The 26,404-nt window shown below is 39.0% G+C and overlaps 2 protein-coding genes and 1 non-coding gene across 8 annotated transcripts in view; 2 read left to right on the top strand and 1 right to left on the bottom strand.

Annotated features, from left to right (window-relative positions):
* The window catches only part of Cdk15 (cyclin dependent kinase 15), a 94,822-nt gene extending 93,246 nt beyond the window's left edge, over positions 1–1,576 (bottom strand). Inside the window, exons 1-3 of the mRNA XM_046463133.2 lie at positions 1,265–1,576; positions 387–536; positions 63–157 (exon numbers count right to left, since the gene is read on the bottom strand). Coding sequence (XP_046319089.1) covers positions 63–157; positions 387–536; positions 1,265–1,387 — 368 coding nt within the window. The 5' untranslated portion in view covers positions 1,388–1,576. The remainder of the gene's footprint in view (positions 1–62; positions 158–386; positions 537–1,264) is intronic.
* Positions 1,577–14,404: 12,828 nt separating this feature from the next.
* LOC124105794 (U2 spliceosomal RNA) lies at positions 14,405–14,587 on the top strand. The gene has a single exon (XR_006855866.1). It is a non-coding gene; the product is annotated as a U2 spliceosomal RNA (small nuclear RNA).
* Positions 14,588–23,207: 8,620 nt separating this feature from the next.
* Als2 (alsin Rho guanine nucleotide exchange factor ALS2) overlaps positions 23,208–26,404 on the top strand; it is a 79,947-nt gene continuing 76,750 nt past the window's right edge. For 4 of the 6 annotated variants that reach the window (XR_006855820.2, XM_046462970.2, XM_046462968.2 and 1 more), the window contains exon 1: positions 23,208–23,336. The gene's annotated coding sequence lies outside the window, so the exon portion shown is untranslated. Of the gene's footprint in view, positions 23,337–23,380; positions 23,564–26,075; positions 26,156–26,404 lie in introns of those variants that run through there. The other 2 variants (XM_058578218.1, XM_058578219.1) reach the window with 2 other exon arrangements.

Genomic DNA, 26,404 nt, shown 5'->3' with positions numbered 1-26,404 from the left:
ATAATGTAAAAGGAGGGGGATGGAACCCTCATCTTTTAAAGTCTCCTGCAACTGTAACTCACCTGCTAATCCCCTTGTAAACTGTAGCATAAGAACCTTCACCCAGCTTCTCCAAGTTCAAGTAAGATGAGGCGGCCCCAAAAGGGAGGCTCTTCCTCTGCTTGAAAGGAAGGGGAGGGGTGAGAGGTGGAAAAGACAGAAAGATCAATTTTTTCTTTTCTTTTATTTTATTTTTAGTGTTGACTCCCCTGCTCCCCCCAGGGAAACCGTATTGTTGAAGCTACCTGGGAAGGCCCGCTCAGTAATTGTCCTGGAAGTTGAGGACCAGCTTCCCGGGGACCAGCACACATTAAATTCTTCTAGATCAACGTCAGCGGTTCACTCACCCACTGAAAACCCTGCCTCAGATCCTCTTCCTGAAAAGAATCGCTATTACTCCGTGGCCTTTTACTCTCAAATTTCCGGGCACCAGCCCCCTGCACTCCCCTGGGGTGAAATGAAGTCATGCAGCTTGATGCTTCTTTTAGGTCTGTTAGCTAGAGAAAAAAGAAAGCGCAGGAGTAAAATCTATGCAAAGTCAAGATTCAGCCACTGCCAAAACCATCTTTTTTCAATTTACCCTATTCTCACCCTTAAGATGTTTTCTAAGGTTCTTCCTACACCCCCAAAAGGCACCTTTCTGAAAGTCAGATCCAAAAACAAAAAAACAAAACGACCATAATGGTATCATCTGCGGAAATGCTGCAATCTTTCTTCACTTGAATACATTTACCTTTAATGCTTAGGTTAACCTGAATCTCCTTGATACATGTTTTTTCGTTTTTTTCTTTAACTCAGCCTCCTCTGCCCCACACACATTGTGTAATTTATCACTTTAGAGGAATAGTCTTCTAGCACGGCATGGCTAATAGATATGAGCTAATTACTGAAATTTTGAATCCACCACAAACCAATACTGCAGCCTGTCAGCTCTGCAATGTAGTACCTTAGAGATTTCAGGAGAAGAACCACTTTTTCCACTTCAAGTCAAGGGGAGTTTCGTGCAGCACAAAGTCAAGGATTATTTTTTCCCTTTTGGTTTACAAGCACATCCCCACAATGGATAACTACAGCCATAAATTCTCTGTGACTTTAATAGAATTTTCTTTTTTATGGGTTTCAACCTACCGCAGAAGGAATCAGACCTCTGCTTCGGAAAGGGAGCGTCTGTCTGAACTCCTTGGTTTATCAATAGAGAAAGATTCTCCTCCTGGGATACCAATACCTGGAATTCAGCCTCCATGGTCACAGGCTGACTCCTCCGGCTGCTGTGTGCCTCGCCTCCTTTGGAACGGTGATAGCAGCTGCACCCAGGCTGTAGACTCTTAGCACACAGCTCTTGACCCATAGTCTTTCAGGTTCAAGGAGAAAACCCACACTTGAACCTCTCCCCCTCTGCCTCTCCTGTCCTCTCTCACTCCCTTTTTGCCAGAGGTCAGCAGTGTGGAGCTTTCATATGACTCACATGAGGCTCTGCCTGGAGCAGCCTCATGACTTCAGCAGTTTCTCCTTCTCAGTGCAAGTAGCTCGACATCAGAAAGGCGGCTGCTTGCATTCATATATGCACAACGAAAACAAGGCAGCTCTAGTATGAGATTGAATAAAATTGGGCACAGTTAAAGTTCTTCTTCCAGCCACAAGTTAGTGCTGTTTGTATGCATACTTTTTCTGAATTCACATTGCTTGTCCATGTGATGATATTTACAAGATATCATGGATAATGATATTGATATTTAGTAGGCTTTCCTGGCACTAAAGCAAATACACTGAGGAAGTTTTTTCTCCCTGCCTTTCATCTGAAAGCATTTTGGTTTTCCGACTTTTAAAACAAAATTGCAATAGAGCCAATGTTTAGTGGTCAAAGAAACCATAGAATGAGAACAGGAGGAAAGCTGAAGATGTCTACTTCATCTCTTTGCCTCCAAGCAACAGTGTATCTAACAGTCCTAGATGGGTAGTCATTCATTCATTTATTCCAACACAGTGTGATGAGCACCAGTGTTGTTCTTACTGTACAGGTAAGGATGTAAGCCAATGGTAAAGAGACATGAATTTGCATGAAACATCTTCTTCCCTCTTTCTCTCCTTCTTTCTCCCATTCCTTCTTCCCACATAAATATAATACTTATTATATGTAAGGTACTATGTTAATATTGACATGACCAGGAATCTGGCTCAAACTGGTTTATATCCTTCCGTTTTTGAACAAAATTTTTTTTTATAATTTATTTTTATGTTTTTGTTTGTTTGTTTGTTTTTTGTGAGAAATTGAACCCAGGGGCACTTCAGTGCTGAGTTACATCCCTTGTCTTTTTTATTTTTTATTTTTGAGGCAGTGTCTCACTAAGTTGCTGAGGGTCTTGCTTAGTTGCTCAGGATCCCCTCAAACTTAAAATTGTCCTGTCTAAGACTCCTGAGTTGCTGGGATTACAGGTGTGTGCCACTGTGTCCAGGTGAACAGATTATTTTTCTGTGACAGACGCTTAAGACTCTTGCTACTATAATGTACCACTCACAGAGCGAGACAGAAAGGAAGTCACAAACACACACACACACACACACACATGCCCACGTGCCCACATGTGTGTGCGAGTCATGTCTATTGTCACAATAATATTTATGGATGTTTGATATCTGAACCTCACAATACTTTTTAAAAAAACTTTCTGATAATTCATTTATGAACATGTATTTAAGCTTTATTTCAAAAAAGAACCAATTCAAAGATTCATATTTCATAAAAAGGAGACTAATTTCACTAATATACACAAATATTTTAAAAATAGTCTTGAAAAACTATTAAACTTTTAACCAACAATCAATTAACAAAGAACAAGAAGTTATTTTTTTCAGAATATTTAACTCCACTAGAATTTATCAAAATGCTGATTATAATACATTTTATTAGAAATGCCAATTTCTTCCTAAAAGGAGGTTATGTATTTCATCAAATAAAAGTTATATTCTAGACCAGGTTTAGGGTAATTTTTTTTACCTTTCTCTGATTATCCTAAGCTTTAGAATTTTTAAATGATCATTATTATTATTAGCCAAGGAAATTATGCATAAAGTAACAAGTATAATAGAATAGAACAGTCTGATTTATTTGATTTGTTTGTTTATTTCCACTGCAGATTAAACTCAGGAGGTACTTTGTCTCTGAGCTGCATCCCAACCCTTTTTTATTTTTATTTTTTCTGAGACTTACTCTCATTAAGTTGCTGAGGCTGGCCTTGTACCTGCATTCCTGCTGCAAGCAACCTCCTGAGTCGCTAGGATTACAGGCATGCACAACTGCACTGGGCTAGCCTGATATTTTAAAGATTAAAATTGCTGTTTAGATACTAGAATGGGCTACTGAGGAGAAATTGCAAAATATTCTTCAGAATTTTCAAAAATTAAATAATTTATGGTCTTGCTTAAAGTTAAGGAAAAGTATCAGATGAATTCTTAAGGTGTTTTCTAGCTCTGTGTCCAAAACAATAATTTTTGTTACCAAAGATGTCTGAATGAGGACAGAAGACTTAGATGATAATCTCCTTTTGAATTCTGCTTCAGACCCGGTTCGTGCACCACTCCAGGTCAACTTGGCTGCCCTGCTTTTTTGCAGTATGACTAGCTTTCCAATGGGAGAAGCCATTCTTGTCCTGGGGAAGAAGGTCCATTATTGCCGTTACCTCCTGCTTTTGTAGAACAAGAGCCCCCACACATGAGACTGACTGACAGGGAGAGACCCCTGGGCCTGCCCACCATCCCAAATGGACTAACAGAGACTCTGGCTTCAGCAAAGTCCCACAAGGGCCAGCTCATACAATTTGGAAATGCAGGAAGACTCCTGGAGCACACTTCCACCATTATGAAACCAGCAAGAGTTGGGCAACTCAGAAACCAGTCCATTCATTTGCTCTCTCCTTTCCCCTCACCTTTCTTGGGATTGCATATGTCACCTACTCCTCCTACCTTTTTTTTTCCAGGCTTTGTTTTCAAGGAATTATGTCAAGAAAAATGCCAGCCATTTTAAAATTAGCAGTAAAATCATATTAATGACAAATTCAGGTTAGCTTCTCCACTCATTCCATTTTTTTTTGAGTCATTTTTTTTTTCTTTTGCAAGTGGTGTAAATTGAACTACCATATTTAACTAGGAGTATGTGTTTTTTTTCCTGTGCGTGTGTGTGTGTGTGTGTGTTCTATCTTTATTAAATTTAGCCAAAATAGTGGGAATTGTGGTTTAATTATAACTTTCTAGGATAGGTAGATTACCACAGGCATTCAACAGATAAAAACATGAGAAATATATAAAATTTGTGTTATAAACATTAAAAATAATTCAAATACATCTACACAGTGGGATAATATGCAACTATAAAAAAGGAGTGAGATCTTTATATAATGACATAGAGTGATCGCCAAAATATTTTAAGTGAAAAAACAAAATGCAGAACAATGTTTATAGTGTGTTGTTACATTTTGTAGCAAAAAAAAAATTAGGGGAAATAAAATGTAGTTAATTATCTTACCAATAGTAGCAATATTACCATTATTTTTATTTTGTTGTCTATTGTAAGGGAGAAGTAATTTCTTTTCTTATCTATTGCTTAACTTCATGGTTGAGATCTCTATAATGAATAGATTAACAAGAGAAAATCATACAGATTTATTTAATGTAAGTTTATGTGACATGGGAGACATACATGACACACATGAAGACTCAAAGAAACAGGGAAGCCTGTATATTTTTATTCTAAGTTTGATGAAGTAGATAGTTGGGAAGAAATATGACTGGAAGATAAAAGGGTCTGATTTGATGGTTAATAAACTGGGGAGAACTTAGCAAACCTGTTTTTTCAGATTCTTCTTGGTATCTCTGTGTCTTTAAAGATAGGGATGTTCCCTTCCTCTGGGTAGAGAGTGGTAATCCCTAGAATTAAGTATTATAACCCATTTTAGAGAACAGTCAGCTAGGTTTAATGGCCTGCTTTAGGAGAGAAGAGGAAGAGGAAAGTAAGAGAAAGCTTTCTGCTTCTGCTGTTTTTTCACTTATCAAGGTGCCATATTGTGGGGTAATACAGACTGAACCCCATCACTTATATGTGTACCTAAGGCTAAAACAAATAACAAATATGCTAATGTCATTAGAAATCTAACTCTTTAGTGTAAGAGAAAATAGACATAAATATTAAATCAAGGAAAACTTATGTGAACTTAAATTGGACTTGGAAACATATACTTATGTTTCTTATTCCTTTAACAAAAAGAAAAGCCCTGGGGGCTAGGGATGTCACTCAGTGATGCTTAGCATGTACAGGCCTTGGGTTCAATCCCAAGCACCTAAGGGGGAAGCCAAAAGCTCTGTCAATCAAAAAGACCTAGGAACAACAACACAATAGAAATGAGTAACCTTAAGTTCAATTTAGAGACCCTAATGGGCTCTAAATACTTTTTTTTTCCCTCTAAAAAGAACTAAACATCCATGGAGAAATCATGGATTCTAGGTCTGGAGTACAAATTCCATAAGATAAAATGGGTATCTGACTAGCTAGAAAGCAAGAAAAGTAATTATCAAGAAAGATGTCTCAGGCTTATGTAAGCCCACAGGAGACTTGTTAAAAGAACACAGCAACCAACCGAAAGGGACCCCCCATTGTCTTAAGGTGGAACAAATTAAGTGTCAAACAGAACAACAACAAGGAATGCATAAAATTAAGAACTGTAGACTAATTCTTAAAAATTAAGTTGTCACTTGGAGGTTTCTAGTGTACAAACATTACTCAGAATATCAATTAATTTTTTTAAAAATAAAAAAACAAGTATTTAAAAAATATTTTTGCAAATTGTTTTTCCAGATTTATCAAATTGCTAATGAGTGGAAAGTCCTCATAGAATTTCAGCTAATAAATGTAGTAGAAAGAATAAAAAGAGAAAATCACTATCATGCAATCCTTAATGCAATGGTAGATCTAATCAGTCATCAGTGAATGCTGAAAGCCTGAGATAAAAGACTGATGAGGAACATTGTCATGAAATCAGCTGAGCCCACTGATCAGTCATGTGTTTAAGGTTTTTCTGAATAAAAAGAAGAACAATATTTTTTAAAAGCACATTCTCGCAAAATCCATACCTTTTGATTGTTTATTTATATTCTGTCTATTTCCAAAAAAAAGGATGGGTAAGCTGGGCATGGTGGTGCACGGCTATAATCCCAGCACTCAAGAGACTGAGGTAGGAGGATCACAAGTCCAATCTCAACATTTTAGAAAGACCTTGTCTCAAATTTAAAAATACAAAAGGCTGGCGATGTAGCTCAGTGGTAAAGCACCCCTGGGTTCAATCCCTGGTATCAAACAAACAACAACAAAAAGGCAGGTAGGCCTTTATAAAAATATAGCAATCATCATCATCATCACAGCCACTATGTCCATGCTTGATCTGGGGCAAACTGCATGCTGCATGGAGACTGATCATCACTATGCCATGACGATGAGGTAGGTACCATTACTATCCCCATTTAATCATTAGGGGAAATAAATCTTAATGAGTTCAAGTAGCCTTTTTATAAGGTAACTAAATGAGCAAGTACCAAAAAAATATTTATAAAGTTCCCCAAAGATTATATACCAAATTTCACAAATCTCATTTAATGGGAGATGCTAATAAATTATATTTGCACAAAGAGCATGAAATCTCTTTAGTTTGGACGCACTCCTCAGTTATGAGGGCTAAATTAAGATAAGTCATTTTATTCAAATATAATACTCAATTCAAAATATAATACTTACCAACAATAAGTAAGTGACTCTAGTTCATTTATCAGGGGCATATGACATTATCTTTGGTAAAATACATATCTTTCTGAAAAATAAAAGCTACAAAATATAATTTCTTAAATCACCCTTCTTCCTTCTTCCTGTAGTACTTTAACTTGTAACTGTCACATGTTGACAGTGCTGTCTGATGACAATAAGCAGAACTGCAAGCACATGGCATGTAGGCTTTCCTTTGTATCTTTACATGCATATATTGTTGTTTTCCACCCCACATTATTGTTGCATGGTAGTGTGTTATTTGTTTACTAGTACTTAATTTTCACTTTGAAGTTGACATTCTAAACATGCTGTCTTCTATTTCTGCTGATTTTAAGACAGTAATGTTCAAAACTGGTGACTTAGTTATTGGAAAAGAATGTGGAGCAAGAAGCCATATTTCCAGACTTTAAGAATTCTTACTGACTTAAGAAGGTAATTTCTGAAGCCCTGGGAATTTCTGTGCACAAATTCCAAATGTCCCAGTTACCATGCTTAGTTTTCTAGTTTTAAATTCCATGTGTAGCTCAATGATAGAGGGCTTAGCTAGCATATCCAAAGTCCTTGGTACAATCCCTAACACCAAAAAGAAAAGAAAAAAAAAATCTATGTTCCTTGCCCTCCTAGTAGACTCCTACCTCTTATTAGGCTTTCCCCACATCCTGGCCTTCACTTCTGAAAGCACAGTTTACCTGTTGTGGATCAAAACTCTTAATGATAAATGGAATGCTCAAGGATGCCAAGTAATTCCATATGTGTAGTCCCACACTCTGAAACAACTGGAAAGGAATGATAGGTTTAAAGCAAAACGTTTCACAGGCAAGTAGGGAAATCTAATTGCAAGGTGTTTCTGTGACAGAATGGCTTGTGAAACTATAAATGCAATTATACTAAACAGTAGACCTAAAAAAGGACCCATTGTCTAAAATTGTAGGGATCCTTGGGATAGCTGTAGATGTAGGGAAAGAGCAAGACTTCCTATTTCTAGTTTTAAGTGAAAAAGAAAACAGTGTTTCTATATACCAGATATTTTCTTGGTTGTTCTTTGCATGTGTATGATTGTTTTATTATTTTATTTTCATTTCCTTATTTATTTATTTTTATTTTGCAGTTCTGAGTATCAAACCCAGAACTTTGTACTAGGCAAGTATTCTACCCCTGAGCTATATCCCCAGCACTGTTTTAATTTCTTGAGCCTGAATGGACAAAGGAGATATTTCAGAAATGAATTAATAATTTGGTCCCTATTGAAATGAGAGAAACCAATGCTATATTTAATTTTCCGCTTTCAATTTAACAGCTCAAGTTTTAAAAAGAATGAGTCAATGCTCTTTTTATAAACAACATATTTGTAAATACAGCATAGTCGGGTCCCCTAGTAAGCCAATTTGAAACATACTTAGTCCAACTCTTCTGGCTATGGGTAGAGGGGGAAAATCGACATTAATAAAGAAAATACCCAGTTTTCTTGTATTTTCTTATAACAATTCTGTGATCACAGAGATTCTGCACTAACTTGACTGAAAGCCTAAAGTTTGGAATCTTCCCCTTGGAGACTGTTGGGATGGCTAAGATGCCAGGGTAAGGGTCCCTGATAATTGGTGCATGCTGTGACAAGTGCAGAGCAAGCCCTTTCTTTCTGGTTGCTGTGGATTTTGTACACAGGTTGACCTCTATCTGGTGCTAGCCAGATCCTAGGAATTTATATTTTTCCTGTATTAACCTGTGTGAGTAGGTTTCAACTTATTGGAACAAAGACTGATTAGAAATTTTGGGACAGTTTCGGTTTTCACTTGAATTTGTTCTTAACACAAGTATCTGGTTCTATAAAAGGGATCCCAATAAAATATTTCAAAGCAAAAACCAAAAACTTCCAGGCGCAGTGGTGCATGTCTGTAATTCCAGCGACTCAAGGCTGAGACAGGAGGATCACAATTTCAAGGCCAGCCTGGGCAACTTTGTGAGATTCTGTCTCAAAATAAAAAGGGCTAGGCATGTAGCTGATTGGTAAAGCATCCCTGGGCTCAATCCCTAGTACCAGGGGAAAAAAATGTGGTCAAAAGTATTAAATAATTTGCCCTAAAGTCAAACTAGCCAGAAGTGGTAGAACCAGGATGAGAATCAAGACAGGCCAGCTCCTAAGTCAATACTTGTAAGCTGCTTGACCATTTTCCTGTCTGATACAATTTAAGAATGTCCACTCATACCCAAAGAGTGTTCATGTCTGTGCTTGTTTCTTCCTTAATTAGACATTGCCACTAAATACATCTACCATTTTTTTAATCTGTTCTAAACAATATCTTCATATATATCGCATCTCACTTAATTTGGCAATGTATTTATTCCCTTCATTTTAAATGAGGAAGTGGGTTCATTCTGTTTTTTTAGACTGTAACTGTCAGAATTAGAATTTTAAACCCAATGGTCTTGATTCTAGTCTCTTGCCTCCACACAATGAGCACTCAGGTTCTGTGAGCAAGCACCCTTTTTCCAACACTGTGAGTTGGTCAACTTAGCATACCTATGTGGAACGGAATTTTGCTCCTTGAACTCAGAATGGTACCCAACCCATGTGAAAAAACTTCCTTTCTAATAGAAAACGCATTTCTGAAATAGGGATCTTGAACTCCATGGGCTCTCTTTCTGCCAGTCCCTTTCAGTCAATGTCCAATTAAAACAGTTTGTCCACTACATATGTGCTCAGTCTGTGTCTAAAGAATAATGATACCTGGGCTGGGGGTGCAGGTCAGTGGTAGAGGGCTTACCTCGTCTTGATGGATTTGACTCCGAGCACCACAAAGAAAAAAAAAAGAATAATGATACCTTTGTCCAACTAGTTACTGTTAATTTCTCTGAATGCATTAAAATGCTTCAAGTACCTCTAACATTGTCCTGAAGTTTTTTCTGAATCAGGGTAAAATGGTCTAGCTGGAAACATCCTTTTGTCACAGTGAAGTTCAGAGCACTCTGCAGTTTAAAAGCAGTGGTTTTAGGAATGTTTGAAAAACATCTACTGCAAGTTATTACTACTTTAAAATAGGTACTTACTGTGTGTACATAAATGCAAATAAATGCATGTTACAATATCCTGACTTGTAAATTTCTGATATTCACAAATTGTGTGTCAGATCTCTGAGCCTCCCTCTCCTCATCTCCATTCCCAGGGTTCCCGAGGCCCCCTGCCCAAGTCCAAGTGAAGACAGTCTTGTTCCAACAGCACCACTCTGTGGCCAGGGTGAAGAACTGACTAAAAACTCTTCCTACTCAACTTTTGCCACAGACAATGTGATTCAAAACCCAGTCTCTCCACCCACCCCAACTTTCCCTGGATTTAGCTACTCATAGCCAAGTTGATTCCACCTCAGGCAATCGTTTCTCACACTTGCATACATCCTTTTTAAGGAATATTTCTTCTTCTTCCTACCAAGCTGCTTCAAATCTTTTCTTATTCCTCCAAATGCCTTTATCAACATATGTGAACCTGGCAGCTCCTAGAGCCAGGCCACCCACTCTTGGCCCCCATGCTTGGAAATGTGGAAGAGTTAATCATGACTTTTTTTGTTTGTTTGTTTTTAGTACTGGGATTGAACCCAGGGGTGGTCTACCACTGAGCCACCCTCCTGGTTTATTTTGAAACAGAATCTCATTATGTTGCTTCAGTCCTCTCCTCCATAAGTTGCTGAGGCTGTCCTGCCTGAGCCTCCTGAACTGCTGGGATTACAGGTATGCGCTACCATGCCTGACGCTAACCATGATTTTTAGAGTTGAGCATTTCAAAACCTTATTCAAACTGAATACTGTCCTCTTTCCAGTTCCTAGCCCCCAGTACCTGATAAGCTTCTTTAACAACCAGGGAGGGAGACACAGACCACAGTAAGAAAAGATAGCAGTGTGTGTTGGGGGGAGGTGGGCAGACAGAAAGAGAGAAGGGAAAGAAAACAAGAAAGGGAGAAAGAGAAAAATAAAGAAAGGGAGGAAAGGAAGGGGGGAAGAAGAAAGAAAGGAAAAGAGTGAGGGTTTTCTAGGGGGAGACATTTGCAGCTTCCTTTCCTACTGCTTCCACCCAGTGTGGGATTGAGATGAGGAACAAGGGAGCACCAAAACCCACTCAGTAATAAAAATAATAAATAAATGTGTGATGCAGTAGTTCTAAAAATTTGCTAAAAAATACATAAACATTCCTGATGAACAAAATACAGTATCTGAGGGGCTGGGGAGATAGCTCAGTTGGTAGAGTGCTTGCCTCACATGCACAAGGCCCTGGATTCAATCCCCAGCACCACACACACAAAAAAAGAGATTAAAAAAATAATATAATATCTGGGGGTTGGAGTTGTGGCTCAGTGGTAGAGCACTTGCTTGGCATGTGTGAGGCACTGGGTTTGATTCTCAGTACCACATAAAAATAAATAAATAAAGGTCCATTAACAACCAAAAAAAATGTTTTTTAAAAAAATACAGTATCTGAATTTTAAATATAGACAAGTGGCCTGTTTCAAAACCCATGTGATTATGCAAAGGGAACAGTCCTTTCCAATCCTGAGCCAGTGGTTTGCTGGCTGCTGGACACCTGGTGCACCCACTGTCCCCCTACCATCCTGACATCATCACAATCCCCCACCACAGGGCAGGTTTATGAGAGTTGATAGTAGTATTAGAACATATGGACATTGTGAGGCCTTATGTATAGACATTTTCCTAAATTGTAGAGCTTTTGTTGACTTTTTCCACTTGATTCAAGATACAGGAGGATGCCAGGAGTGGTGTTATTAATCCCAGGGACCCAAGAAACTGAGATAGAAGGATCACAAGTTTGAGGTCTCAAAATAAAAAGGATTGGGGGTGTAGCTCAGTGGTAGAACACCCCTAGGATCAATCTCCAGTAGCCTCCCTGCAAAATCTGGGGAAAGGATACCTGTTCTATTAGGGCACATTTTCTCTTCTGCTTCAGGCTCTAATGTGGCTGGATAGGACTCTGCTCTCTGCTTGTACATCCTTGCTTCTCTTCCCTCCTCAACTGCATAACCTCCCAGAAACTCTTCACTGTCCCTTAAAATCTGCTTTTCTACAAGGACCAGCATTCATGAAAAATGACTCCCTCAAAACCAAACAATTTTTCTTCTTGTTTCTTTAACTACAAAATATTGCAAAAGTATTGTTTTCAGAAAGGAGTGACATCATAAATAATATTATAACCACAAATAACATTTATAAGTTAACAGAAATTAAATATTTATTTACCTCACAGTACGTATGATTTTCTTTTTTGGTCCTGGTGATTGAACCCAGAACCTTGAATATGCTAGGTAAGCACTTTACCACCAAGCTACCCCTCAAGTTCCTTACTATTTATATGGGAAAATGTGTTCTACATTTTAAATAATTCACTTGCAATATCTTTCTTTCTTGTTTTTTATTTATATTTTTTTGTAGATTGGGAACCTAATGCTTTTTTAAAAATATTTCAGAAAAATGTACATGTTATACATTGTAACACATGAACAACAACAACAAAAGAAGTTTTGTTTTACTAGCCCCAAACTAGTAAAACAAACCAAAAAAAAAAAAAGCAACTTGTAATGCTAAGTTTGAGATCAAAATGCCAAGATATATCAATAGAATAGATTTTTGTCAACAAAACTGAGACAAGAATAAGAAAATTGTAGCAGTGTTATGCATATGCTACATAAAGTAATTCAGATTTAAAAGAAGTTTTATTTAAACATGGATATTTAAATATTATTTAAATATTTATTTATTATTAAACATATTATTATTTAAATATGCTTCCTGTAGTGCTTGTGTGGCACACTCCTGTAATCCCAGCTATTCAGGAGGCAGAGGCATGAGGATCACAAGTTCAAGACCAATCTGGGCAATTTTGCAAGATCCTATCTCAGAATAAAAAGGACAAGGGATGTGACGCAGTGGCAGCGCACACCCCTGGGTTCAATTCCCAGTACCACACCAAAAAAAAAAAAAAAAAAGTTGCTCTAATATCTAATTACTTACCTGTCATAATATAGGATTTATGAGTATGCATCTCAACTATCCTCATATAGCATGTGCTTCCATTCTAAAAATAACAAGTTAGCATCTGCTTACCTACATCTGGTGATTAGTCATTCAATCCACTAATTATTTTTTGGTATGAGATGAGTGGAAGCGTTTCTATTTAAATCATCCCCCGAATTACTACATGTCATCTGCAGGTCTTTGCTCCTCATTTTGGCCAATATCTTGCATGAAGTTCTGCCATACAGTAAAGTGCTCCCAGATGTCAGCGAGAGGTGGGTGCCCCCATCCAAAATCTCAGCCAAATCTCATGTGTCATCCATTAGTCAGTCCTCCAGAGAACCACTCAGATGTGTCTTATTCTGTGCTCATACTGCTCTGTCCCCAGTTCAAGGCATCACCATTTCTCATCTGGCCTAATGCAAGAACCTACTGTGTCTCTCTGCTTCCATTCTAACCCTCCTGTATCTATTCACCCCGAATGAACTTAAACAAGAAACTATTTGTATTAGGACTTAGCCCTTAACTAAGCATCTTTTTAAAATTCTGTGTAAATAAATGGGACATATACTTGGAGCATGAGCCAGAATCAACTTTTTAAAATTTGGATCAGATCAAATCATTCTCCTCCTTATAACTTTTTCAGGGCTGGGGATGTAGCACAGTGGTCAAGTCCTTGCCTATTATGCCCAAGGTCCTGGGATGAGAGCAGGGGAAGAAAACTTTCTTTTCTATTCTTCTTCCATTTCACCCATTCTCTGCTAATTTGGCCTTCTTTCTGTTTCTCAAACACAGGTCACTTGTTCCCTCAGAGAACCCAGCAGGAGCCTGGGCTAGGGCCTCCTCATCTTCTCTGCTCTAGAAGAATGTCTCAGAGCTCAGGCCTCAGGTTGCTTTTCTTTTTCAACGACTTCTCAAGTTATATCTCTAGCCTGGATTTTTCTCTCAATAAGATCGTCTCCTCAACTGTCTATTTGATATGTCCATTCAGATGTCTAATAACAATACAATATATATGACTTATCCAGTTCTGATATCCAACCTCACTACCTCCCCAAGCATACTGTTTTCCCAGTCTTTCCCATCTCAATATTAAATAAAAATTATAGGAAGCCTTGTTTGGAACAGGCTTCTGTACTAGAACCTAAACGACCAGGATAGAAATCAGAATGGACATATTGACCTTATATTTTCACATCACCAATCTGAAAGTAAACTGTTTATCTAAACTTCAGAGAAATCAGCATTTGAGAGATAAAAGCTGAATTTCCTAATAGTTCATAATAGTAAAGTTAAGCTTTACACAAAAGAAATGCCTCGAAATAACCTGATATTAACTAGTCAGTTATTTTTCTATTTTGTCTCTGCCTCGAAAGGAAGTAACTTAAGCAGCCTACTTTGTCTTCTTTGTTGCTGCTTTTTTCACCTTTATCTTTCTGTAATACCAAGCTGGTACTACTCAGTACCCTGGAACACTTATTCTACTTATAGAATGCAATGTTGCCTAACTCTAGAATCAAAAATAAAGCCAATTAAGATCTTTAAACTATCCTTCTTGACCTTTTGGCGAATCTGTTCTTATCAATTTACAACTTGCTATCTGATATTTCCTCTATATGAGGACAATATAGTTAATGGATTTTTGAAGAAGGGAAAGGGAACAGGAGTTTTCTCCATCCACTCCACGCATCCACCTGGTACTGCAGTACTTTTAGGAACAGGGCAACAAAAAGAAGAGGAAGAAGAAAAAGAAGAGGAGGAGGAGGAGGGGAAAAAGAAAGAGGAGGAGGTGGAGATTTTAAAATAAGTTGTTGCAATTTTGTCATTTAACTTATAATAAATGACGGCTCATTTTTACCAAAAACTCAGGTCTTAAGTCCTTTCTTTCTCTCAAAGCTTGTAATTAATCCATGAACAAATAGTGTAGCCCCTTTCTTCAAATTATACCAGAATCTAACTCCTTTCAATAGGTAACAGAAATAAGCAGTGGGAACATGAGGTTCAAGGGATAATTCTGTAAATTGGGCCTAGTGAGTTGACTGACCCCAACATGCTTTCCTTTAAAAAGCAATTTATGTGCAGCCCTGCCTAGTATAATTCAATAGGATATATTACATTTTTTAGCAAACAACTCTTATCTTCAGGCGATATGCAGATCCCCAAACTCCTCTCTACTGATAAGAAAAGCACAAGTTACCCTAAAGGAGGAGGGTGACTTTTGTGACCTTTACACCAACCAGATTTCAGAATTCAAGGAGAGATGAACATAACAACCAGTTAATGTGGGCCAAGGTGACTCAGAGTTGCCTTGGATTTTTAGCATGCCATTATCATAATAAGATCTCTCTTCCATGGGGTAAGGCCCTGTGAAGTGGGGACTTGACAGTCTGATGCAATCCTGCTATCAGTCAGAAGTCAAGAGGTGGACCTGGGTGGGACTCTCTGGAAATTTCCCTCAGCCCTACCCCCACCAATAAATCTGGAGGGTAGGAGGGGTGCACCATTCTTTTTCTCTCTGAGAGGACCTACTCTCTCCTTTGAGAGTGTCCTTTTTGTCCCTTTTCCTATCCCTCATGCCTATTACTCTGAGCGATACGTCTGAAATCTTTCTGGCATAATTATAAGAACCAGTAACTGAGGACCTCCATGACTGCCTTGGCTCTACTGCAGGCCCTTGCTTTGTAATACATTTTTTTTGGTACTAGGGATTGAATCCAGGGGCCTTAATCACTGAACCACATCCCCACCTTTTTTTTTGTTTTTTGAGACAGGGCCTTGCTAAATTGCTTAGGGCCTTCTAAATTGCTGAGGCCCTAAATGGCTTTGAACTTGAGATCATCCTGCCTGGGCCCCTGGGGATTACAGGTGTGCACCACCATCAATGGCTCTGTAACATTTTGACCTTCTAAGAGTTAAGTCATAGTGACTGTTTGCCTCAACTATTCTAATAGTCTCTCACTGATGTCCCTGCTTCCACTTTTTCACTCTATTCTTCACTCTCCATCTGGTAGAAGAGCTATCCCTCTGAAAAAGGAAGCAAGTCATGTGAGGTGGTACACACCTGTAATCCCAGCAGCTTGGGAGGCTGAGGCAAGAGGATCATGAGTTCAAAGCCTGCCCTCAGCAAAAGCGAGGCACTAAGCAACTCAGTGAGACCCTGTCTCTAAATAAAATACAAAAAGGGATGGAGATGTGGCTCAGTGGTCAAGTGCCCCTGAGTTCAATCCCCAGTACCACCCCTGCTCAAAAAAGAAAGAAAGAAAGAAAGAAAGCCAGCCTCTAACACCGTCTGCTCAAAGCCCTCTAAGAGTCAGGAACATCAGATAAACCCACAGACCCAAATGATTACCTCACTACCACATCATTGTCAACCTGATCTTATCTCCTACCTTTCTATTTTTTTTTCATTTATCTTTAGCCTCATTCAGACCCTTTGAACCTTTATCATGCATCTCTAACAGTACTGCCCTCCCTGCCTTTGCAATCACTTGCTCCCTTTGCCTGGAGTGCCAGGTGTCCACAGGTTCATGCTCTCACTTCCTTACATGTCTCTTTTCAGATGTTGTCTTCTCCTCCTCTTCCTCCTCCTCCTCCTCTTCCTCCTCCTCCTTCTTCTTCTTCTTCACTGGGGATTGAACCCAGGGGCACTCGACCACTGAGCCACATCCCCAGCCCTTTTTGAATTTTATTTAGTGACAGTGTCTCACTAAGTTGCTGAGGCTGGCTTTGAACTCTGGATCCTCCTGCCTCAGCCTCCCCAGCCACTGGGATTACAGGCATGCACCACCGCTCAGATGTCTTCTTAAAAGAAAGCTTTTTACTTTATAAAAAGCAGCACCCTTTCCCTTCTATCCCTATACCTTTTTAATAACAACAACATCATGTAGAGCATAGAACATATAGCATTCGCTATATGCCAGGTGTCATTGTAAGCACTTCACAGATAGTAAATCATCTAATCCTCACATCACCCTATATAGACAATGTTACTATTCCCATTTTATGGATGAAGAAACTAAGGCATACAGACATTAAATAACTTGCTCCAAAGTTACAAAACCAAGTGATGGAGTTGAAATTTGAATGCATGCTCTCTGGCTCCAACATGTTCTTTTTATTTATTGCCCTATTTTTTTAATAGCTGTAGTCACTACCTATTTTATATTTATTATCTCACAGCTTTATCACTTGTTTCAGCATAATCAATCATCCCAAACTTAGTGGCTTAAAGCAATAACTTATCATTCCTCAGGAATTTGAGTCAGGAATTCAGGCAAGGCTTGACTAGGCTGACTTTCTGACCTACTTTGCCTTGGCCTATCTTACTCACCTGCATTCATTTGGTGACTGAGTAGGCCTGGAAAGTCTCAGAAAGCTACACTCTGGCACCTCAGTGTTCCTGAATGTGGCTTCTCTCTTCACATTGTTTCTTATTGGCCCGTGCTATGGCTGAAGCTTTAGAACATGGCAGCTGGCTTCTCAGAGAGGATGTGAAAGTTGCCAGTTTACTTAAACTCTTGATCCAGAAATCCTAGAACTTAATTTCTGTTGCAATATATCAGTTAAAATAAAATTGCCAGGGGCTGGGGCTATAGCTCACTGGTAGAGCACTTGCCTAGCATGCGTGAGGCACTGCGTTTGATCCTCAGCACCACATAAAAATAAAACAAATAAAATAAAGGCATGCTGTCCATATACAACTGCGAAAATTTTTTTAAAAAATTGCCAGGTATAGTGACACATGCCTATAATCTCAGTGACTTGGGAGGCTGAGGCAGGAAGATCACAAGTTTGAGGCCAGTCCAGTCTCAGCAATTTAGTGAGGCCTGTCTCAAAAATTAAAAAAAAAAAAAAAAAAAAAAAAATGAAAAGGGCTAGGGATGTGGCTCAGTGGTTAAGCCTCCCTGGTTTTAATCCCTTGTACCAAAAAAGTAAGTAAATAAGTAAATAAATAAATAAAATCACAGGGCTGACCCATGTTTGGGGGTGAAGAAAAAGTCTCCATCTCTTGATGTTTAGAGTGGCATTTGTATACATGGAAGGAGGAAATGATAGATGTAATCTTAGGAGACGGTCTTCTACATTATCAGTGTGTAACTTCCATGAGAACAGAGACTCTTTGCTATTTCATTTATTATTATGCCTCTCCAGTTCTTAGAATAGTGCCTCGTACATAATAAGTATGCAATAAATATTTATTTCATCCATGAATTTAAGGCACATTTGAAAGAAAGAATCTGCAAAGATAATGGAAAGGTCCAAAGTAAGAGGAAACCAGGAAGAGCTATGTCCCAGATGTCAAAGAAAAAGAGTGAAAGAAAGACCCAACCAAGAACTTTACCTTCTACTCTCTTTTTAAATTGACACATAAAAATTGTACGTATTTATGGGGTTACATATGATGTTTCAGTACACGTACACATTGTTTAATCAGAGTAAGCACATGTATCTCCTCAAACATCATTTCTTTGTGATACAAACATTCAAAGTTCTTTCTTCTAGCTTCTTTGAAATATATAGTACCTTATCTTTATCTACAGTCACTCTACTGTGTAATACAACACCAGAATTGATTTCTCTTATCTAACTATAACTAACTTAGTTATTCTTAGACCTCCTTGGACCAACCTATCCACATCCTTCCCTCATTCCTATCTTCTTCAGGCTTTGGCAACCACTATTATACTCTCTACTTCTACGAAATCAACTTTTTTAGATTCCACTGAATGAGGTCCTTCAGTATTTCTCTTTCCATGGTGGCTTATTTCACTTAATGTCCTTCAGTTCTATCCATGTTTTTCCAAATGACAAGATTTTGTTCTTTTTTAAAGACTGAATAGTATTCGATTGTATGTACACCATATTTTCTTTGTCCATCCATCAGTTGATGAACAGTTAGGTTGATTCTATTTCTTGGCTACTAGTTTTGCAATAAACATGGGCATACATACATATCTTTTATACACTAATTTCCTTTGGACATATACCCAGTATTATACTTGCTGGTAATTCTATTTCTAGTTTTTGAGGATTCTCCATACTGTTTTCCATACTGGTTGTACTAATTTACATTCCTACTAACAGTTTATGAGATTTTTTTCCTTTCTCCAAATCCTTGCTGGTGTTTATTATTTTTTTTGTCTTTTTGATAATGGCTATTCTAAATGGGATGAAAGGATATCCCAATATAGTTCTTGCATTTCCCTGCTGATTGGTTGAGTATTTTTTTCATATACCTCTTGGCCATTTGTATGTCTTTTTTTGAGAATGTCTATTTAGGCATATAAACCATTTTAAAAATTGAATTGTTTGGGTTTTTTGCGATATAATTATTTGAATTTCCTATATATTCTGAATATCAACTCCTTGTCAGATGTATAGTTTGCAAATATTTTACTCCATTTTGTAGGTTGTGCCCCCCTTCTGTAGATTGTTCTCTTTGTTGTATAGAAAATTTTTAGTTTGATATGATCTAGCTGTCTATTTTTGCTTTTGTTGCATGTACTTTTGTGATTATAACCAAGAACCTTTGTCCATTCCAATGTCCTGATGTGTTTCTCCTATTTTCTTTTAGAGATTTTTCTTTTGGATCTTACATTTAAGGCTTTAATCCCTTTTGAGTTGATTTGGAGAGAGGGTGGGGAGGTAGGTATTATTCAGTTAGTTTGCATGTGGTTATTCAATTTTCCAAGCACTGTTTATTGAAGAAACTGTACTTTCCCCAGTGGATGTTCTGAGCACTTTTGTCAAAAATCAGTTGGTTATGGATTCTTGGGTTTATTTCTAGGGTCTGTATTCTGTTAATTTGGTCTATATGTCTTTTTTTTTAATGCTAATACCATACTGTTTTGATTCCATAGCTTTGTATATATTTTGGAGTCACCAGTATAATGCCTCCATAGCTTTGTATATATTTTGGAGTCACCAGTATAATGCCTCCTGCTTTGTTCTTTTTATACTTTTTTTTCTTTGTGGTGCTGGGGATCAAACCCAGGGCCTCACTCATGCTAGACAAGTGCTCTACTACTTAGCTACATTCTCAACACCCCATGCCCTCTTCTCATGTTAAAAGTTTTAAGAGTAAAAAAGCATATGATTAAATCAAACCATACAAAATGGCATAGAATAAAGTCAAGTTTTCCTCACTCTCTTGTTCCCAATTCCCTCCCCCCCAGTGGCAGATACTCTTAAATGTGTTTTTTTTTTTTTAGAGCTGTAATCAAGGATAAGGATATATGTCACAGTATTACTGAAAACTCAGTCCTTGACCCTGATGCCAATTCAATAATGAGGACACAGTTTTAAGAAAAAGGAAAAAAAAGTTTTGCTAGCAAAGAAGAAGCATGGGGGACCCCTTTCCCAAAGGCTGTGATTCTCCCCATCAGGGGAATAAGGAGAAGAGGGGTTTTTAAAAGTTGATTCAAAAGCTACACCCCCAAACTAGGGAGGAGATTAGGAAGATCAGGGAGGAGAAGGTTGGGAAGAAGAAAAAAAAATGTCAGTTTTAGAGAAGCAAGGACTATATTCAAAGCATAAAGTGGGCCACTGTTACAATAGCTATTCACCAACCTACCTAACCCTTTTCCTGAAAAACCATATACATAACACAATTGGTAGAATACTACACACATGATCCAGCATCTAACTTTTTTTCCTCTTAACAACCTAACTTACAGATCATTTTGTATAAATAATCCTCATTCTTTTAAATGGTTGTGCAGAATTGAAACCAGAGTTTGAGATGAAACTTGATGGATGGGTTCTATGCAGGCCTTGCCAATTTCCCTCTTGTTTGAAGAATGAAATCCAACAGACAATTATGGAAGGCAAGAGTAGGATTTATTTAAGTGAAAAGAGATAGAACTCTTGCAATGTGGGAAGGGACCTGATAGCAGGAAAACCTTTTGATGTGCTACCTAGGGGCTGATGTGGGTTTTGAGTATGAACATTGAGGAAAATCTGTTAAACAGGCATTGAAAGAGTACCAAAGCCATTGGTGAAAATACATGTTAAACAGGTATTGAAAAAAATATCAAGGCTATTGACTGGGTCCTTTAGTCTTCTGAGTTTGAATCCTTCCTGTCACTTCCATCTGGGTTCCTCCCACCTTCCATTTTCCCTGGGCTCTGGGACAAAGGAGTTGACTGGAATGTTTCCAGTCTCAATGGCTTGTGCGTATTTCCTTCAAGATTCAGTATTTCTCTGTTTATCCTAAATCCCTATCTCAGCTTAGCTTCATGGTCTTTACATTGAAAAAGGCTTTGGTGGGGCCTATTACTCTGACTGCCTAACCATCTATTCTTATTTAGAGTGGTTCACCTGTTTGACCATATCATTAGATTCCATAATTAGGAGGTGGCTACTGCTTCCAGTAGACTTGAAAAAGCTTGGATTACAGACTTGGTAAGACTGAGAGGTCAGAAAGTAGAGGTATAACATTAGGTTGCAAAGGAAATAGGCAGAAAAAAAATAAAAATGAGACAGAGTTGGGTGCGGTGGATCACACATGTAATCCCAACTACTGGGATGGCTGAGACAGAGGATTGCAACTTCAAGACTAGCTTCAGCAACTTAGTGAAACCTGGTCTCAAAATAAAAACAAAAGGGCTGGGGATATAGCTTAAAGTGCTCCTAGGTTCAATCTCTAATATGGGGCTGGGGTTGAGGGGAAGAGGAAGGGAAGGAGAGGGGAGCAACCTTATATACTGAAAGATTAAGAGAGGTGGACATTGAAAATACACACAAAAAAGTAGGGCTAAATCATGGAGCAAAGTCTCTAAGAGAATTGGAAGAGATGTCTCTGGAGAAGGGTCCAAGGAGTTCCCAGAGGAGAGTGGGAACTCAACTCAGAACCAGTGGGGTTCTTGGCATCGGTGAAGGAAAATAATTTCAGCATAAACCAGACAAGGCAGAGGCAGAGGTTTATTTAGGAAGGTAGATATACATTCAAGGGAGAATGAAAACTGACTTGGGCTAGGGTTGGGGGTGGGATGTCCAGGGGCAGGGCTGGAGGTGCACAATTCTGCGTATTTCCCTCATTTTACAAGCGCATGGGCCAAAATTTACAACCTGTTTTGAGCCTCTCAATGGCTTGTGCGTATTTCCTTCAAGTTTCAGTATTTCTCTGTTTATCCTAAATCCCTATCCCAGAAGGTTTCCCGAGTTCAAGTGGAGAGATTAACCTTGAGAGGTCATAACATTTCTCTTAAGGCAGAAGGGAGATGGCGTGATGGCGAGGAAGGCTGGTGTTGCAAGTAGACTTTGAAATAGTGGCTAGTGGAGTTGAGGAAATTCACTTCTACTGGTCTCATTTTCCTCAGAAATGTAGGAGATGGAGTATTTTATTTTTATTTTTCCAAAGGGGGTGGGGGTTAAGTAAAAGGTTAGGATTACAAGGGTTGGGACTAGCCAGGAGGGAAAAGCTGATAGTCTGAGAAGCAATGTGTAAATGTGACTGTTTTAGGCTCAATCAATAATACCTGACCGCATGGAAGTCCTGACATAAGTTGGACATCTTTGGTTTATAATGGCATCAATTCACAGGGTCGTGTGACTTCCTGCACTGGTGCAGGAGTGGATGGAGCTGGTTGACGTTGCAGAAGAGTTTTGCAGGTGGGTGAAGCATTGAGGAGGCTAGCGGTTGAGGGTTTGGTGAAAGACCATTCGTAGCTGGGAGCTTCAGACTCTGAATTCACATTCATCGTTGGCTGTTTAAATATATGTTTGCAGGTCCAGTGCACCGCCTAGCTTAAGAGAGTTAGCATCCCTGGGGCCTGGGTACCAAGACCAGCGGTGAAGGACTTCAGGGTGCTGGCGGGGTGAGGCTGTGACAAGCAGATGGTTGGGAAACTCATTTTATTCAGACCGTACACTGGGGAGCCCCGCAGGAATCATAGGGGGGAGGCCAATACCCTTCGGGGTTATAACTGAGTGGTAAAAAAAGTGTGGACACTCCAGCAAACCGGCGCCGCGTGGCGATGACGTCATTCCAGGGGACAGGAAGCGATCACTTCAGATACAGTTCACAAAGGCAGTTTAAAGATATTTCAGGCTTTTTACTTTATACTTCCACCTCCCGCAGTTTGAAGTAGTAACAAAATGATACTACTTCACCGTCGCCCGTCACCAAGGAAACGCTGGGAGCTAGGCCGGGACAATTCCATATTACGTCATTGTTGAAGCGCGCCCGGGAACTGGTGGTTCCGCCCTGGCCTAGGGAGGGGCACTGCGCATGGAAACGTTGGCTTCAGTGCTTAACGCATCTTCAATAATTTTGGTCCCTACCAGGCGCCGTCTCCAGTCTTACAGTCTCACCCCACCTACTCCGGGAGCAATCCCCTCCCGCCCTCCACCCGCTCACCGCCCGCGGCCCCGCCTCTGTACGGAGGCCCCGCCCCCGTGAATCAGCTGATCCTTCGGACCCGCGGGGCTGCTGGGCTCCCGCCGGATGCTGATCGCGGTGCTGCCGGTGGAGCATCAGGTGAGCCACCGCGGGTCCCGGGGTAGCCCTTGGCTTCCGAGGACTGATCTATCGGTCGGGATCTCCTGGGTGCGGATGGCTGGGGTCCGGGAGCGAGGCGGAGACTCCGGCCGAGGCCCTGGAGTGCACTGCGGTGGCCTGCGGATTCGGCGCCCGGGTCTTCCCACCCAGTGTCTACAGACGGCGCCTGCCTGTCGAGGAGCTCCGGACGCTGCCCGGGGCCCCAGGTTGTCCCTCTCGCCCGTATCTCACCCTCCCCAGTCTGGCCTCCCCTGCAGTGGTCTCAGTGGCGTGAAATTCCTTCATGCCCTCTCTTCCCGCCTCCACCCACGCTGCTTTCCAGCCTTTCATTCTTGAGGATTTATTGACTGCCCACACTAGATGCTAAGGAGATAAACCCGGGTCCCTGGCCATGAACCGTGGTGCGGGTCCCAGGCCGATTTGCCCTACGGTGCAAATCGTGGTGAAGAGTAAACCGAGGGCTTTGGTGTTTTGAAAAGGCGATTGCGGAAAGAAGAAAATGACTTTGATATTAGTAATTAGGAGTTTAGTCAAGTCTTTTTAGTGAGTCAAGTGATCCATTAGAAGAGAGGTTAAGTTAAGAAGTATTAGAAATTGAAGTGGTGTATTCCGGCACGGCATTTCCTTTTTGGTTTATGAAGGTGAAGGAAATAACTGTTGTATCCGAATGAAGATCCTTACTCTGTTGCCTTTATTTGTTGGTGACTGTAAATGTTCTTTAAAGTGCTATAAGAAATAACATTGTGTGACGTATGTTTATCTGAGCAGGTACAATATTTGACAAAGCAATTAGTCACACGTTTTTTTCTGTTGTATTCTTGTGTGACTCTGAGTGACCAGTTGATCTTTAGGTTAGAACTTAACAGATTTTTTTTTCTTTGCTGGAGATTGAATCCAAGTCCTCACGCATGCCAAGCGAGCGTTCTACCACAGAGCTACTACCCCATCCCTTTTTAAAATTCTATTTTGAGATAGGCTCTTGCCAAGTTGCCTAAGCTGGCCTCAAACTTGCAGTCCTTCTGCCTCAGCCTCTTGAATAGCTGAAACTACCATCCTGTGCCGCCGTTCCTGGCTATTCACAGAATTTAAAGCAGTGAAAATTTTATTTTGTAGTAGATTGCACTATTTTAATCTTAATAATATAGCATAGTGGCTTTGGCATGCTTACATCTTTCTTTGAGCAAGTTACTGAAACCTCTTCACATTGGTTTCCTTATCACGAAATCGAGGATAAAATTGCTTTCCTAACATTAGTAACCTTTATATGTAATGGTTCATGTATCTGTTTATTACAGTGCCTGGTTCATGGTAAATATTCAGTATATATTAACTCTTCTTATAATTATTTTTTCACTTCATCATGGTCCAAACTATTTGGATTTTTTTCCCCTGAGTGGTGAGAAAGATATATTTTAGTAGAACAACTATTATTCATGTTTTTAAATCAAGAGAGTTTTCCAAATAATTTTGTGATACTTATATTTAGAGAATATGCTTTCAGGTTGGTCTGTAGTTACTTTGATATTAAATAAGGCATTTTAATGTGTAAAAGATGCCGTCTATACCTACCTTAAATTTATTACCTCCTAAACAGCGACTAGTTAGGCATATTGAAGGCTCATAGTTATATCAAGAAAAAATTTAAAAACCACTTTGTGATGTTAAGATTTGATTAGGTAATGGTCCAGAAAATAAAGTACCAAATCATAATTTTTGGGAAAAAATTTGAGTACCATTTCTCAGACTGCTCATTTCTTAAATTGATATACAAAGTATGAACTGCATCCTTTCTTACCAGATTTGTTTTTCACAGTTTAGACTATCATTTGAAACCCTTACTTTGAGCATTTTGACTGTTAAAGAAGCAAAGGTCATGTTAAGAACTTTACTGAGTCCTGATTTTAGTTTTTGTGTGATTAGGTGGAAAGAATACTATCAGTATACCTTTCATAAAAAAACATGGGTTTAAGCAGTAACTGTTGGAGTTCCTTCTAACAGTATTTCTAAAGAAATGTCACAGGATTGTAACAATCTTCTATGATTATTAGTATGAGACTAGTAAGGTATGAGTGAAAAACTACGAAGCAGGATGGAATGGTGATTTTTGGGACTGTGTTTAAGAAGGCTTGCTTTGATGTAGTAGAAAGTTGAATACCTTTTTCAGTCACTTTGAGGAATGACAGGATGATTTTAGTGACTTCCAAATCATTTAGCTTTTCAAAATAACTTTACAGTATTAAATCTACCACATAGTCCAGCTACATTAGACATATGGGTTTTCTTATAGAATTTCCTTTTTTTAGCAGATTTTTTTTCTTTTAACCCTTATCCATTGATATCCAAATAATCCAGTTATCACTAATAAGAAAGTAGTACATTTTGTGGGGTGTGGGTCCTTAAGAAACTGCTTGGTAATCACAAATAAAGTGCAATATACTATGATTTGATTCTTTTTTAGTATTGTACTAATTTTCCTATCTGTATTTCCTGTTTCTCTAGATATGTGATGGTGGTGTCTTTAGTTTATGTCTTGGTGTGTATGCAGATGAACTACTTGATCCAATTAGGGTAGAGCAAAACTATTTAAATTAGTCAAGTACTGAATACTTTTTTGGGATATTGTATAGTGTGTTTGTTTGTTTTGGTACTGGGGATTGAAGCTAGGGGAGCTTTACCACTGAGCTACATACCCAGTCCTTTTTTATCTTTTATTTTCAGACAGGGCTTGCTCAGTTGCTGAGGCTGGCCTTGAAGTGGCAATCCTCTTGCCTCAACCTCCCCAGATTCTAAGATTACAGGTGTGTACCACCATGCCTGCCTATCTATATTTCTTTTAAATTTAAAGAAAATGTAGTTTTCTCAGCTCTTAGGAAAAAAAGATTAGGGCTGTTTGGTAGAGGTTCATTTTGCTGCCAATGAAGTATGCCTAGAGAGATTAGCTTTTGTCTAATTAATTCCATAAATTGATCAACTTATGTTTCCCTTAATTATCACATATTATTTAAGTAGTTTTCTTCTGAGTCATCACATGGTTCTTATTTGGAAGG

The sequence above is a fragment of the Marmota monax genome, unplaced genomic scaffold (assembly GCF_021218885.2).
Source record: "Marmota monax isolate L192 unplaced genomic scaffold, Marmota_monax_Labrador192_F-V1.1 WCK01_AAM20220418_F8-fsc00095, whole genome shotgun sequence".
In the NCBI taxonomy this organism is placed as follows: Eukaryota; Metazoa; Chordata; class Mammalia; order Rodentia; family Sciuridae; genus Marmota; species Marmota monax.
This window is presented reverse-complemented; position numbering and strand designations above follow the sequence as displayed.